This window comes from Montipora capricornis, chromosome 10, assembly GCF_036669925.1.
Source record: "Montipora capricornis isolate CH-2021 chromosome 10, ASM3666992v2, whole genome shotgun sequence".
Taxonomy (NCBI): Eukaryota; Metazoa; Cnidaria; class Anthozoa; order Scleractinia; family Acroporidae; genus Montipora; species Montipora capricornis.
Window position 1 is genome coordinate 32092478 of NC_090892.1, and position 12477 is coordinate 32104954.

The window sequence follows — 12477 nt, forward strand, 5'->3', positions numbered from 1 at the left end:
GTGATTTTGCAAGAATCGAATGTTGAGGATGAAGTTTGATTTTGAGTGAATCGAATCTGGATCCTCGATCCTCGCGAGGATCAAGTCGAGACTGTCAACTTTTGCACGGTATTGTACAATCAACTTGCATCATTGACTGATGATCATGCATTGTTTACTTCTCTTGCTTTCTCGCCTTTTTACATAACAACAACACCACAATTCAATTTCAATGGTGAGAAAATGAATAAATAAGGCCAAATGGGTTGAAAAGAAACTAGACTAAGTTTGCAAGTACGTTTGGGTTTTTCAAACGTGTTAACTCTTTGTTTTCCATGCGTTTGATGGTTTGCTTATCTTTGAGCGGTACTGTATGCAGTGACCTACCGAAGTACATGTACATGTATTCATTCCACTTAATTATTACATATCAGACTCTAGTACATGAGAGCAGCCAAAGCCAGGGGCTTTGAGTATGTGCTCCTTTCAATCAATTGCATGATCTTGTTTTGCTGTATTTGATTACCAAGAACTAATACTTTACCTGAGGAGTAAGCTGAACTGGCTGTGCAGTAGGAATAGTTGTTTGCACCTGCCTCATCACATTTAATTGTTTCTTTCGTTCTTCGATTTGTTTTTTCATACTTGCAACCATTTCACTAATTTGATTGCTACTCATTGGGGTGGGTCTATCTGATGTTTCTGGCATTGCAGGTGGTAAGGGAATGTTATCATCCATCAATGCGTCAAACCTGCTCTGTTTTCGTTTACTTTTAAGATGAGATGACTCTCCACGGTCGTCCTGATTATCATCTCCAAATACATCCTCCAATGTTCGTTTTTTGGACAGAGAGCTCTTTCCGGAGTTGAAATTCTTGCTCCTCTTTAACTCAGATAACTTTTCAAATAAGTCTGTTACAAACTGGGGGGCTAGATCATCCAAAAGCGAGGTCATCTTCTCTCGAGATGAACTTCTGTCCAAATTGTTTGTCACACAATACAAAGCTGCGTTTACGACGCTTTTCTCGCTAAAACCGAGACGTCGTTTCACAGTTTCTTCAACCCATGGCTTCAGTTCTTCCAGCTCTCTTCGGCTAACTGCCATGTCTTTCGGTTCAATGATATATATTACGTTCAACAAATTGACGACCTTTTCTGCTGCTGCTAAGTGCTTGCATCCACCATTTTGAAATCGTTTCTTATACGTTTTACGCATTCCCAATTTTGCGTATCCGCTGACCAAAATATGTACGGGATCTCTGCGATATCTTTTGGCGGGCTTTGCGGGAGCTTTACGAAATGGGTATTCACGGACTTTCCAAGGTAATTGGTGATCACGCTCCGTCAGGATCAAAGGAAAACGAGATAAAGAACTATTTTGGTAAGAGTATCTTAATTGCGGAAAGAATGGTTGTATTTCTGACCGAATCCAAAGGAATCTACAACCAGAAGGGAAATGCATGGAGGGATACAATTTTTAATTTTGTTTGGTTTGCACAATTATGAGCGCCAACCTTAACCGAAATGAGACGTATAGAAGCAGTTCCACCACAATCTCTGTCTTTATGGCTTGTAGCATCATAGGGACACCGAAACACGGAACACAGCACTAGAACACCCCAGATTCCCCCCCCTCCCCTCCCCCCCCCCCCCCCCGAAACCTTTTTTTTTAATTTTTTATTTAAACAACCCAGAGCACCTTCCAGAAAATACAATAATCAGGGGGCGTTGCTAAACACAGGAACGGAACGGAACGGGATATGCTGGAATGAGGCAGAAAAACACTGGAATGAAACGAAATGAACAAGAATGGTACCGGAATGACACCCAAATAAACTGGAATAAAAATTATAGCAGAATGGACCTGAAAATTCCAAAATTTGGTGTGTTAGTTAAGGCTGACCGATTTTCGGTTTCTGTCAGCTTTTGTTGTGTCACGTGATTCCCTAAGCAAATTGCATGTGTTTTTACCCTTCGTAACCTTTGGAGCACTTCAGTCATGAGAAAAATTTGACAGGTACATCCGTTGCTAAATGAATAATTATATGCTGCGGAAGTAATATTTTTTGTTCATGAACAAATAAAGTAGTAATAGAAACAGGCGGCTTTCACTGTGCAAGTCAGAAAACCTGTGAACGTTTTTATTTCAGTCTGACAGGTCAGCCGTGTATTGTCCAATCACAATCACAAAGTTATTACCGTTGTTGCTTGCCGGCTGCCCAAGGCCCACACGTGATGGAGATATACGGAAATAGATTCACGCAAACTCTTTTTCTCTTCCCGATTGTTGGCAATAATGCCATCGAACCTGAATGCAGTGTTTCCTTGTTTGAAGAAAGAAGAGTCAGAAGCACACAAAAAAGATCGATCACTGATAAAAAATATTATACTGGTATATACGTGACGAATACATATTTTTTCTTTTCTTTCCACGGAACAAAAAGTGAGTGGACCACTTTGCAACTTGTGAGAACAAAATTTTCGTGACTTGTTCCTAGCCTTGTTACTTCCCCTTTAAACTGATTTTTTTCCTGTCAGTCTCTCTATTCTGCATACTCATTTATTCACTGTCTACAGTCTCGGTCACAAATGTTGTAACACAGACGGCAATTTGCCTGCTCTCCCCCTTCAATTCTGATGTTTATGGATTGGAGTGCAAAAACCAACCGGTACAATGTAAATGCAACATTGATGGGAGGGAGGAGGAGGGGTATGTTATTACGGGTAATAGCTTGATGCTCTTCACTTGCTGTTCAAGCGAAGTGTTGCAACTATTTATGACAGAGATTGTCTGGGTGTTGATTGATGCAATTCAGATAACAAAAAGGGCCATTACTAATGTATTCTGTAACGGTTGCTTTCATGGGACTTTCGCAATTAAAATTGATAGAAAGAGTTGACTTGCGAAAAGCTGCACAAGTATAATGGCCTTTAATTGAACCATGTTTCGATATTAAACGTCACACGGCCAAGAGCTTTTTACTGAAGCCACGTTAAATTGAAGGACTTTCCGATCGTAAAGTTGCTGATTTTTGTGATATTTCAACAGCAACGGTTGAAACAATATACAAAGAAAATAGGAACACTCCTGCATGTTAAAAAGTTCCTCAAAAAGAGGGCTTAAGTTCGAGCTAAGTAACACACTGAGAAGGCACCTCATTCCCTGTGTCAGCTAGGTTCCTGCGAAAAAGAGACGGGACTTTTACCTGTAAAAGAATAGACACTGACATAATCATCCGAAAGAGGCATGGTGGTATATATCAAGTATTAGTTATTACCGTAACTCGTTTTCAGCTCTACAATGTATAGCGTACAACAGTAAATGTTCTCTTTTTGGTGTGTAAGTACACTCTTACACTGGTGGAGTATGTAGAAAAAAGGTTGTTGGTTTCATCATAAGGTTGCATTGCAAGTACTATTTTAAATGATTTGTCTTTGTACTTTTTTTATTACTTAACAATCAATTGTCTTGTTGTTTTGCCTTTCAATATGAATTGAAATTATAGCTCTGCAAAGAGAAAGTTATATTTACTGGTATATTTCCTTAGATAAAGGACTCCACCCATTGACTTGTAGAAAATTGCTTGTGAAAACAATGAACATCACCATTGTGATCACGGTACACCGTCACCATTTTTTCCAAAAGTATTCACACTCCCTTTACATGTAAATCGGTCTTCTTTGCCCAGTTGTTTACCAGAAAATAAGCACTAGAACACAACTTAACAATAGCGAGATTTTCAAGCCATTGGCCTCATTTTTCTTCAAAATCCGTTGTCAGTTATTTAATTACAGTCTACTGAAATTATTTAGCAATGAACAGATCACCATGGTGTACTGTTGCAAATAAGCCTACATGTAAGAAAGGCGCTGTTGTGATTTCTACTAATTGTGCTTACACATAGTAATTACTACTAGTTTAGAACGATTAAACTTCCTAGGTTTTTCAAAACACAACGCCAAAATTAACAGTCCAGTACACCACAGTCCTGTGTAACCAAAATAGGAGCAGAGTTTAGGACTGGGGATAGAGACTACAATGTAGTTCAGGAAAGCAAACACTTACAAACGAACATGCATCATTCCAGTCTCTTTCATCCATTACACCGCGCACCGGTGGCTCAGTTGGTTGAGCACCGGGCTGTTACGCGGGAGGTCGTGAGTTCAACTCCGGCTGGACCAACACTCAGGGTCTTTAAATAACTGAGGAGAAAGTGCTGCCTTTGTAATTACATCTGCAAATGGTTAGGACGATAAGGTCCCATCTCACAACCCTTCAATGTTCACAATCCTGTGGGACGTAAAAGAACCCGCACACTTGTCGTAAAGAGTAGGGCATGTAGTTCCCGGTGTTGTGGTCTGTCTTCTGTGGTGTATCATGGTTGGGAGGGTTAATGCTTGGAGAGGGTCGTAAGTTAGAAAACTGTAACAGGTTATTACATCTCCCTCTTTAAATGAAGATATTGAATTGAATTGAATTGACACCTGCACAGGCAAAGGAAAGTTCCCCCTCAGCGGTACAAAAGATAGGCATACTCCCTTTAAAGAAAAGCTGCATATGTAATGGTCTTGGGTGCTCGCAGGTGAACCTCATGGCTTTCCAATAGTAACACCAAACCATGCCATAAGATGATATTTGCTGTCAATCTGAAATAATTTAGAAGTAATTATGACTTTCGCCACTTTTGTACCTACCCTGTGAAGGTTGTACTGGCCAGGTTGCAAAATGAGTTATAAATATATGTAAGAGGACTTAAAATAAACGTTTTGCCTCAATTCGGTGGCCCTTTCAAATGCAAGATGCGGTATTTTCCTTTTCTTTTCCAATTAGATCTAGAGGTTGTACAAAAAAGAGGAATGAGAATAATCCATCCTGAACTGTCCTATGAACAAGCCTTGGCCAAATCTGATCTATGCTCACTATCGACTAGAAGACGAGATAACTTTAATATAGAGTCTTCCAATCTATTATTAAGGACAATGACCATAAACTCAAAAAACTCTTACTCGACATCTGTAAATATAATCATAACTTACATACATTGTAGACCGCGTAACGTAAATTCAAACCAGTGTTTAAAACTAACAGATTCAGAGACAGTTTCATTATACATTATTTAATCAAAGAAGCACAGAACGAGTAATTTTATCGTAATGATCTATAACTCATCCAATTGTACTCATAGGATTTAAAATTCCATTTTTTATTGTATCTTTTGTATTTATAATTTTAAATTGTAAATAATTGTGTAATTCAACTGTGAGGTTGCAATGTGATTATAATAAGTATCTATCTATCTATCACAACAAATAATTCATTTAGCGACGGACATACATGTACATGTACCTGTCAAATTTTTCTTATGTCCGAAGTGCTCTAGATCTTACCAAAGGCAAAAACATGTGCAATTCCCTTAGGAAATCACATGACACAAAAAAAGCTGACAGACACAACCGAAAATCGGTTGGGTCTAAACAAAAACACCAAATTTTGGCATTTTCAGGTTCATTCCACTATATTCCAGTTTATTTGGGTGTCATTCCAGCTCGTTCTGGTATATTCTGGTACCATTCTTGTTCGTTTCGTTTCATTTCGGTGTTACATGTACATGTATTCTGCCTCATTCTGGCATATTCCAGTTTATGCTGGTGTATTCTGTTCAGTGTTCCGTTCCGTTCCTGTGTTTAGTAAAGCCCATTTTCAGGAGTTGACATCTCTGCTAATGGCACTGTAAATCTTGCTTGGATTTGGTGATCCCTGTGTGGACTGTTATGTCTGTCTTACAGCTGTACAGTGCCGCTCGGAGATAAGCGAACAAGGCAGATGCAAAATAAATGCATGCAATACGCGTATACATGTATATACGCGTTTTTTTTACGCGTATCATATAGATCGTTTTCACGTGACGTCATTATTTTCTAAAATCCAAAACTAAAGAGCCACGAAAGGTTTTATCCTCATCAGGCATAAGAGGCGGTAAATTTGTATCCATTTGCAATTTTAAAGCTCAATAGCGTGCTTCGTTTGGAAACCAGAGCATTTTGAATTTCTGAGTTATCGCGGTGCGTGACACGAGGCGACCATCGAGTTTATTGAGAAGTATATATTTATCTCATGGTTTTGAGCCTTTTTAGAATTTAAAGCATTAGGAAAAGTGCTTAGGTAAATAGCTGTCTGTTCAGTACAGATGATCACTCGCCTAGATAGCCAAAGTAAGTAACAGATGTTGACACTATTTTCCGGCCGCCATATTGGTGCACCACAGATGTGCACCAACATGGCGTTTTCATACTGGGCTCTGTAAATTTCTGCAAAACATTTCGACGAATATCTGAAGTTTGAGGAAATGCACAGGCCTAAAACTTGGAGAAGTGTCTTCTTCATTTATCTTCTACAACATCACGAATTCTTGACTTTTTCCACTGGATGGTTTTCGATTTATTTTTTTTATTGCGTGACAGTGAAAACGATCTATACGCGTTTGTGCCTTTGTTATTCACAACCATAATTTTGCTTTTCCAGTTATTGTTTACGAAGACAAAAGAATTAATTGCGTGACTGCCGACGAGTCGAAAATTTACATATGCATGTGTGTCGCTTTGATTACTAATCAATTTCGATTCGTAAATGCCGCTGATGAAAACATCCACAGCTGGGCATTATTTCGAAGTTTAATACCCTTTAAATGCAACAAAGGTCTCGAAAGACGAGCGAAATTAAATCAGCAAATTATGCCCCGAAAAAGTGAAGCCATGATTTTTGTCAGTGTTTGCCGTGACGTGGTTACAGTCATTTCACGATAACCTTTTACTGATGCATGCAAAAAGAATCCAAGTTTTCCATGCAGAAAAATCAAATAAATGCGATCGGCATATTGTAAAAAGTTCTTTTTAAATATTTTCTTTGAACTGAGAGCATTTCACCGTTTGAATCAGCGAATTATGCCCCGAATCACATGGGACAAATCACATCACGATGGCCTAGCTCTCGCCGGCGCGTGCCCAAATTTTGAACCCAATACTTTTCCTTACAGAAAAACCAAATATATGTGATCAGCGCATCCATTGAGCCTTTGAAGAAAAGTTTTGCGTCTGAAGTGAAAGCATTGTACCCGTTGAAATCAGAAAATCATTCCCAACAGAGCTGAAGATGTGGAAATTACATGAATTAAAATCGTATTTGTCACGTGTCGGCAACGGTGTTTGACTTCACTGTTGCGCTGAAAATCCATGCCAAAACTCATTCTTTGCTGCTGCATTTACAACAAAACAACTCAAGCTGCAAATTCTCAGCCTTACGATGAATTTCTGTACAAAACTGCTAATGATGAGCTGTTTGCTAAAGAGTTTTTAAATGTAACGAGTAACAGACGCACCGGCCTTGGACGCCAAAGTTGTTTGTATTTTTTCAGCTATCGGTGAGCGTCACACATTACTTAAGTATTCACATCCAAAATGACAGAAGGAGTTAAATACTCAATTTTAAATGATGAATGGCTGTACAAAGCTGCTAATGATGATCCCTTTGCTTACGAGTAGTGTTTTTTAGTTTACGACTAAACGGATGCACCGGTACGAAGTTTGTTTTGATATTATCGCTCTCAACGCTTTCATGTAAATTTTGATGTTAAAAAGGTTCTTGTGTGCCGTTTGTCGATAGGTTTATATTTCTCCAAAAGTAAGCTTGGTCATTTTTTGGGGGGGGAGGGGGGGGGGCTTTAAAACACAAATATCTAGCCAGAAGGACTTTGCGCCATGAGAATAAGAATGGTGAGATTTTTTGCTCTTTCAGTGACGCACCAACCAGCGAACACACAAATTATTTTCACATTTGCCACACCGGAAACGATTGAGAAAAAACAAAGACAAGGCAACAAGAGAAAGACAAAAGGAGAGGGATCATGTGTATTTTGTGCACCGACATATCGGTGGACATGTCGACCGATACTCGACCGACATGGCGGTCGATGTATCAACCGACACTCGGCCGATATGTCGGTCGACGTATTGACCGACACTCGGCCGATATGTTGACCGAGATATGTCGGTCGACATATCGACCGATATGTCGTCCGACATGTCGGTAGAGTATCGGTCGATATGTCGACCGATATGTCGTCCGATGAGTTGACCATTCATTGTCGGCGGAATATCGGTCGACTGTCGGTGGTTTATCGGTCGACTGTCTTCTAATATATGCCAAAAGCTTAGACTGTCTGTGTAAGATATATAAGCTATAAGCATTTCATCCTTTTTTGGTCAACCTCAAAAATTTCTGAAGGCTTTAAGTGCGGATCAGGTGCTGCAATTTCAGTCGTTGTTAAGCAAGACACACAAGTGAAATACTGCCAGACACAAAATATGGCTTGCTCCCGTCTGGCCTTGTAGCTCAGTCGGTAGAGCAACGGTGATCTAATCCGGAGGTCGTCGGTTCGATTCCCACCCGGGTCAGAGATTTTTCTCTGTCCTTGGGTGTTGCATAAGAAGTTCCTGATGCTGTCGATCAGAGAACGTTCTTCATCCATCACATGCACAGAGTAGCGTTCAGGCCTCACTTCAGTGAGCTCTTTCCATATACACAAAATACAGATGACAGGAGAGAGGATAAGGACGATGAAGGATAACAAGGTGCTGGAATAGAACAGATGAAAGACAAACAACTCTTGAAATTGCCCATGCATTGCACTGATGTTTTCGCTGTTTTTTTTTTTTATTGTTACATTACCGTGCCTGTGGGAGGGGTACTGCACGACTTAAAATTTAGAAGAGTTACGCAAGCATTTTACAACAGAATCATGATAAAAAATAAAAATAAAAACGAATTCACGTCTAAGCAACACTTTCACACCGCCATAGCTGTCGTGCTATCTGGCCTTCACTGGCGTCGTCCCTTTGATTTTTCTGGTATGGAACGGGGCTGCATTCCAGCCTTGCCCTGGCAACGAGTCGTACTTGTTGTTATTGTTAAATAATTCTACTGAGGCTACCCTTGTTTTCCACATGTACTCTAACCTGTACTTCGAAATAGGCCCCACCAGACGGTCTGGCGGGGCCTATTTCTCCCCCCTTCCCCCCCCTTTTTTTTGGACAACAAACCATTACCTCCAGGTGAGACACGGGAATGTTAAAAACTAATAGCCTCAGTGTCAATTTATCCGTAAGATTACATACATACATACGTACATACATACATACGTACATACATACATACATTTATTGAAGCTCTCCCACAGGGGCTTTAAGGCCATAACGTAAAAAACAATCATGAATAAAATCACGTGGAAAATCATCATTGGGCTCGATTGATTTTTGGTTCGCTTTTGTGCGATTGACAACAACAGATTTAAGTAAAAAAGCCTCTGAGAAGCGGGGAGTAGATCAGGGATTTCTGCGCTGCTCGGCAGAAGTTCTAACCTTGGTCACATTCACCAAAACGCAAGCAGCAGTGAAGTATGGGCGGAACGTCGGTAGGCTATCGGTCGACATATCGACTTATACTCGACCGATGGATCGGTCAACATACATGTATCGACCGATATGTCGACCGACGTATTGGCCGACATATCGACCGATAGACTACCGATATGTCGGTCGATATGTCGACCGACATATCGAGGTCGACATATCGGCCGACTGTCGGTTGATACGTCGACCGACATGTCGGTCGAGTATCGGTTGATATGTCGACCGATGTGTCGGTCGAGGGGTGCACAAAATACACACGATCCAAGGAGAGCTCATAAATACTAATGAGCCTTTTTGCGTATGTGTTAACGCGCATCCGCTTTTTTTTTATGCATTTACGCGTTTTGTGTACGGTATGTGCGTTTTTTTGCATATATATTTTTTGGTTCGCTTATCTCCGAGCTGCACTGTATATACATGTATACCAATACATTGTATGTTACTGAAAAACAATGACTATGGGCATGTGTCTAACCACCCTGGGGTAGTGATGCAGATGACATAGAATTGTGGTTCAATGCTATAAAGCAATAATGAACGATTATGGTGCTTGTAGGAATTTGCAGGAATCCATGCGGGGCTGCAGGAATCCTACAATAATAAGACAATTAAAGAATGTAGCTTTATTTTTGTTGAATGATCATTTACAGGCTGCTTTTAATTAAGCCTGGTTCTTACTATTGACAACAGCAGAAGGACAAGTATCAGACGCGTCACAAATATTCATGCCAACAAATTGACTGACTGTCAACTGAGTGGCTTCATAGCTCACTTGATAAGAGCACTGCACTGGCATCACAGAGGTCGCGGTTTGAATCCCAGGCTGTTAGTTCGATCATTTCTCCATTTCACCTCTAAACCGCACTTTAAATACAAGGATAAGGAAGTAAACCAAGATAGCCACAACCCTATGACCCTGGAATATAATCCGGGAATGGTTGGTAGAAGGAAAAACAGCCTTAATACCTAAGACAGAAAACCCAGGAGCAGCAGATCACCAACCGATAACATGTCTATTAAATACCATGTACGAACTGATTACATGTACCTCTATTGTTAACTGGGAGATCCAACAGCACGAACTAGATCACAAGTATATGCAAATAGACCAGAGAGGAGGGATGCCTGGATCGCCTTATCGACAAAGCTCGCGTTGCTGATGTGTCCTAAGCCTTCAAATACATCTTTGTATGTGCTTAGTATTTCCTCGTGGCTGAGCGGCGTGTTTGTCTCTGCGATGCTGTGTAGTGGAGCTATATTCAACTGAATACGTCCGAGCTTCTGACAAGTTTCTGCAGACAGTAGGGGTTTATTGTTGGCCTCTATCACTTGAAATACATGGTTGGGTTGTTGTGGTTTTCCACTGTCAATGATGTGGCTCTGATGGGCTTCATCAACGATCCATCAAACAAACGAAGTTTGACCTTGGAGCTTTGTAAAAGCAGATTTCCAGTCTGCGTGATTCTGGATAAGTTGTCGTAATTCATGACGTTACATGTTGCTCCTGTGTCTAGTTGGTACTCTAGACTCTAGTTGCATTCCTAAACGGTCGGAATTGCTTAGAAAGTTCAGTCTTGCAAAGAGCTGTTTTCCTTGTGCTTTGACTGAAGACACGTCTGCGATGCGAAATATCGGTTCTTCGTCCGATTTGTCGACAGGTTCTGCATCAGATTCGTCAACTGCGCGAACATCACATGTGCTTTGTTTTGAAGATAAACAAACTGAGGCGAAGTGATTTTCCTCCCCATACGGGTTGCATGTTTGGCCGAAGGCCGGGAAATCTTGGCCGGTTGATGGTCCTTCGTAGCGCGCTTTGTTTGACTTTCTGTGGGTCTTTCCATGGACGGCGTGTACCTCTTCAACTTCTTTCGAAGACGCCTTCATGGACTTCAATTTCACTAGAACGGCAAATTGTTCACGGCTTTGTTTAGAGTAAGATCCTCTTCCTTGAGTAGATGTAGCTTCGTTGATTGATCGCTAATTCCTAGCATGAGTTTGTCATGTATAGGTTCTTCTGTGAGAGTCCCGGATTGACATGACGACGCTACTTTTCTGATGCGGTTTACGAACTCATTCACAGTTTCTTCGGCGTTTTGTGAACACATGTTGAATACATAACGCTCATACACTACATTGCGTTTAGGTTTGAAATGTGCTTCGAGTGCTTCGACGCATGTCTTGACATCCGTTCGCTCCTCGTCTGTTAGTTTTAGATTCATAAAAATCTGCATGCATTCTCTCCCCATCACAGATTGTAGCGTTGCTAACCTGATTTTAGGGTCTTGTTGGTCTGAACCTGTAGCAACGTCATAGTCCTCCCATTGTTGTCTGAAGAACTCCCAGTTTGCGGCTTTGTCTCCTTGGCATACCATCGGCGACGGTACGGGAAAATTTGAAGTAAAACTCAGCGAAGTTGAGGGTTGTGGTGCTTCTATCGTGTCAGGCATGTTTCTGAAGAGATCGACGATCGGTTACTGCCTTTTTTTGACCTAGATCTTTACTTCTGACACCATGTTTCGATGACAGAAAAAACAAGTCAAACACACTCTGTTATTTAGAAGCCAGGTTTTAATCAACTGCCTGGAATCCAGTTACATGCGGTTTACTAACTGACATACCGGAGGTATATGGTAATACTCGGTTGCATGACAGAAGCATGCAGCTTAGTTTATTTACATTTTAACTCGCCAATTTGGCAGAGGCTTGAACTCATTTATAGTGTGGTCCAATAGTGTGGTCCAATATTTAAAAAATCATAAGAATGTGGACATTAAGACAACTGGAAGTTGCCCCAGTAGTCGTTGGCACTCTGAGGACTGTCAAAAAAACTAAAGGAATTTTTGGAAAAGATTGGAATAGTGATACTGGTGGAGGTACTGCAAAAAACTGCTCTACTTGGGATGGCAAGGATTCTTAGCAGCATGTTGGACATTAAGGAGACCTAGGACCTGAGGTTGCAGGTAGCAACTTGCTCCCAGGGTTAACCCAGTATACTATGATGGACTGTGAAAATGTTATAATATGATAATATAT

General features: G+C 40.7%; 2 protein-coding genes across 2 annotated transcripts in view; one reads left to right on the forward strand and one right to left on the reverse strand.

Moving 5' to 3' along the window:
- The window catches only part of LOC138018543 (U4/U6 small nuclear ribonucleoprotein Prp3-like), a 20843-nt gene extending 19664 nt beyond the window's left edge, over window positions 1–1179 (reverse strand). The window contains exon 1 of the mRNA XM_068865212.1: window positions 524–1179. Within this exon, the coding sequence (XP_068721313.1) occupies window positions 524–1084 (561 nt within the window). The 5' untranslated portion in view covers window positions 1085–1179. The remainder of the gene's footprint in view (window positions 1–523) is intronic.
- Window positions 1180–1222: 43 nt separating this feature from the next.
- LOC138022094 (flap endonuclease 1-like) overlaps window positions 1223–12477 on the forward strand; it is a 101438-nt gene continuing 90183 nt past the window's right edge. Inside the window, exon 1 of the mRNA XM_068869119.1 lies at window positions 1223–1360. Coding sequence (XP_068725220.1) covers window positions 1279–1360 — 82 coding nt within the window. The 5' untranslated portion in view covers window positions 1223–1278. The remainder of the gene's footprint in view (window positions 1361–12477) is intronic.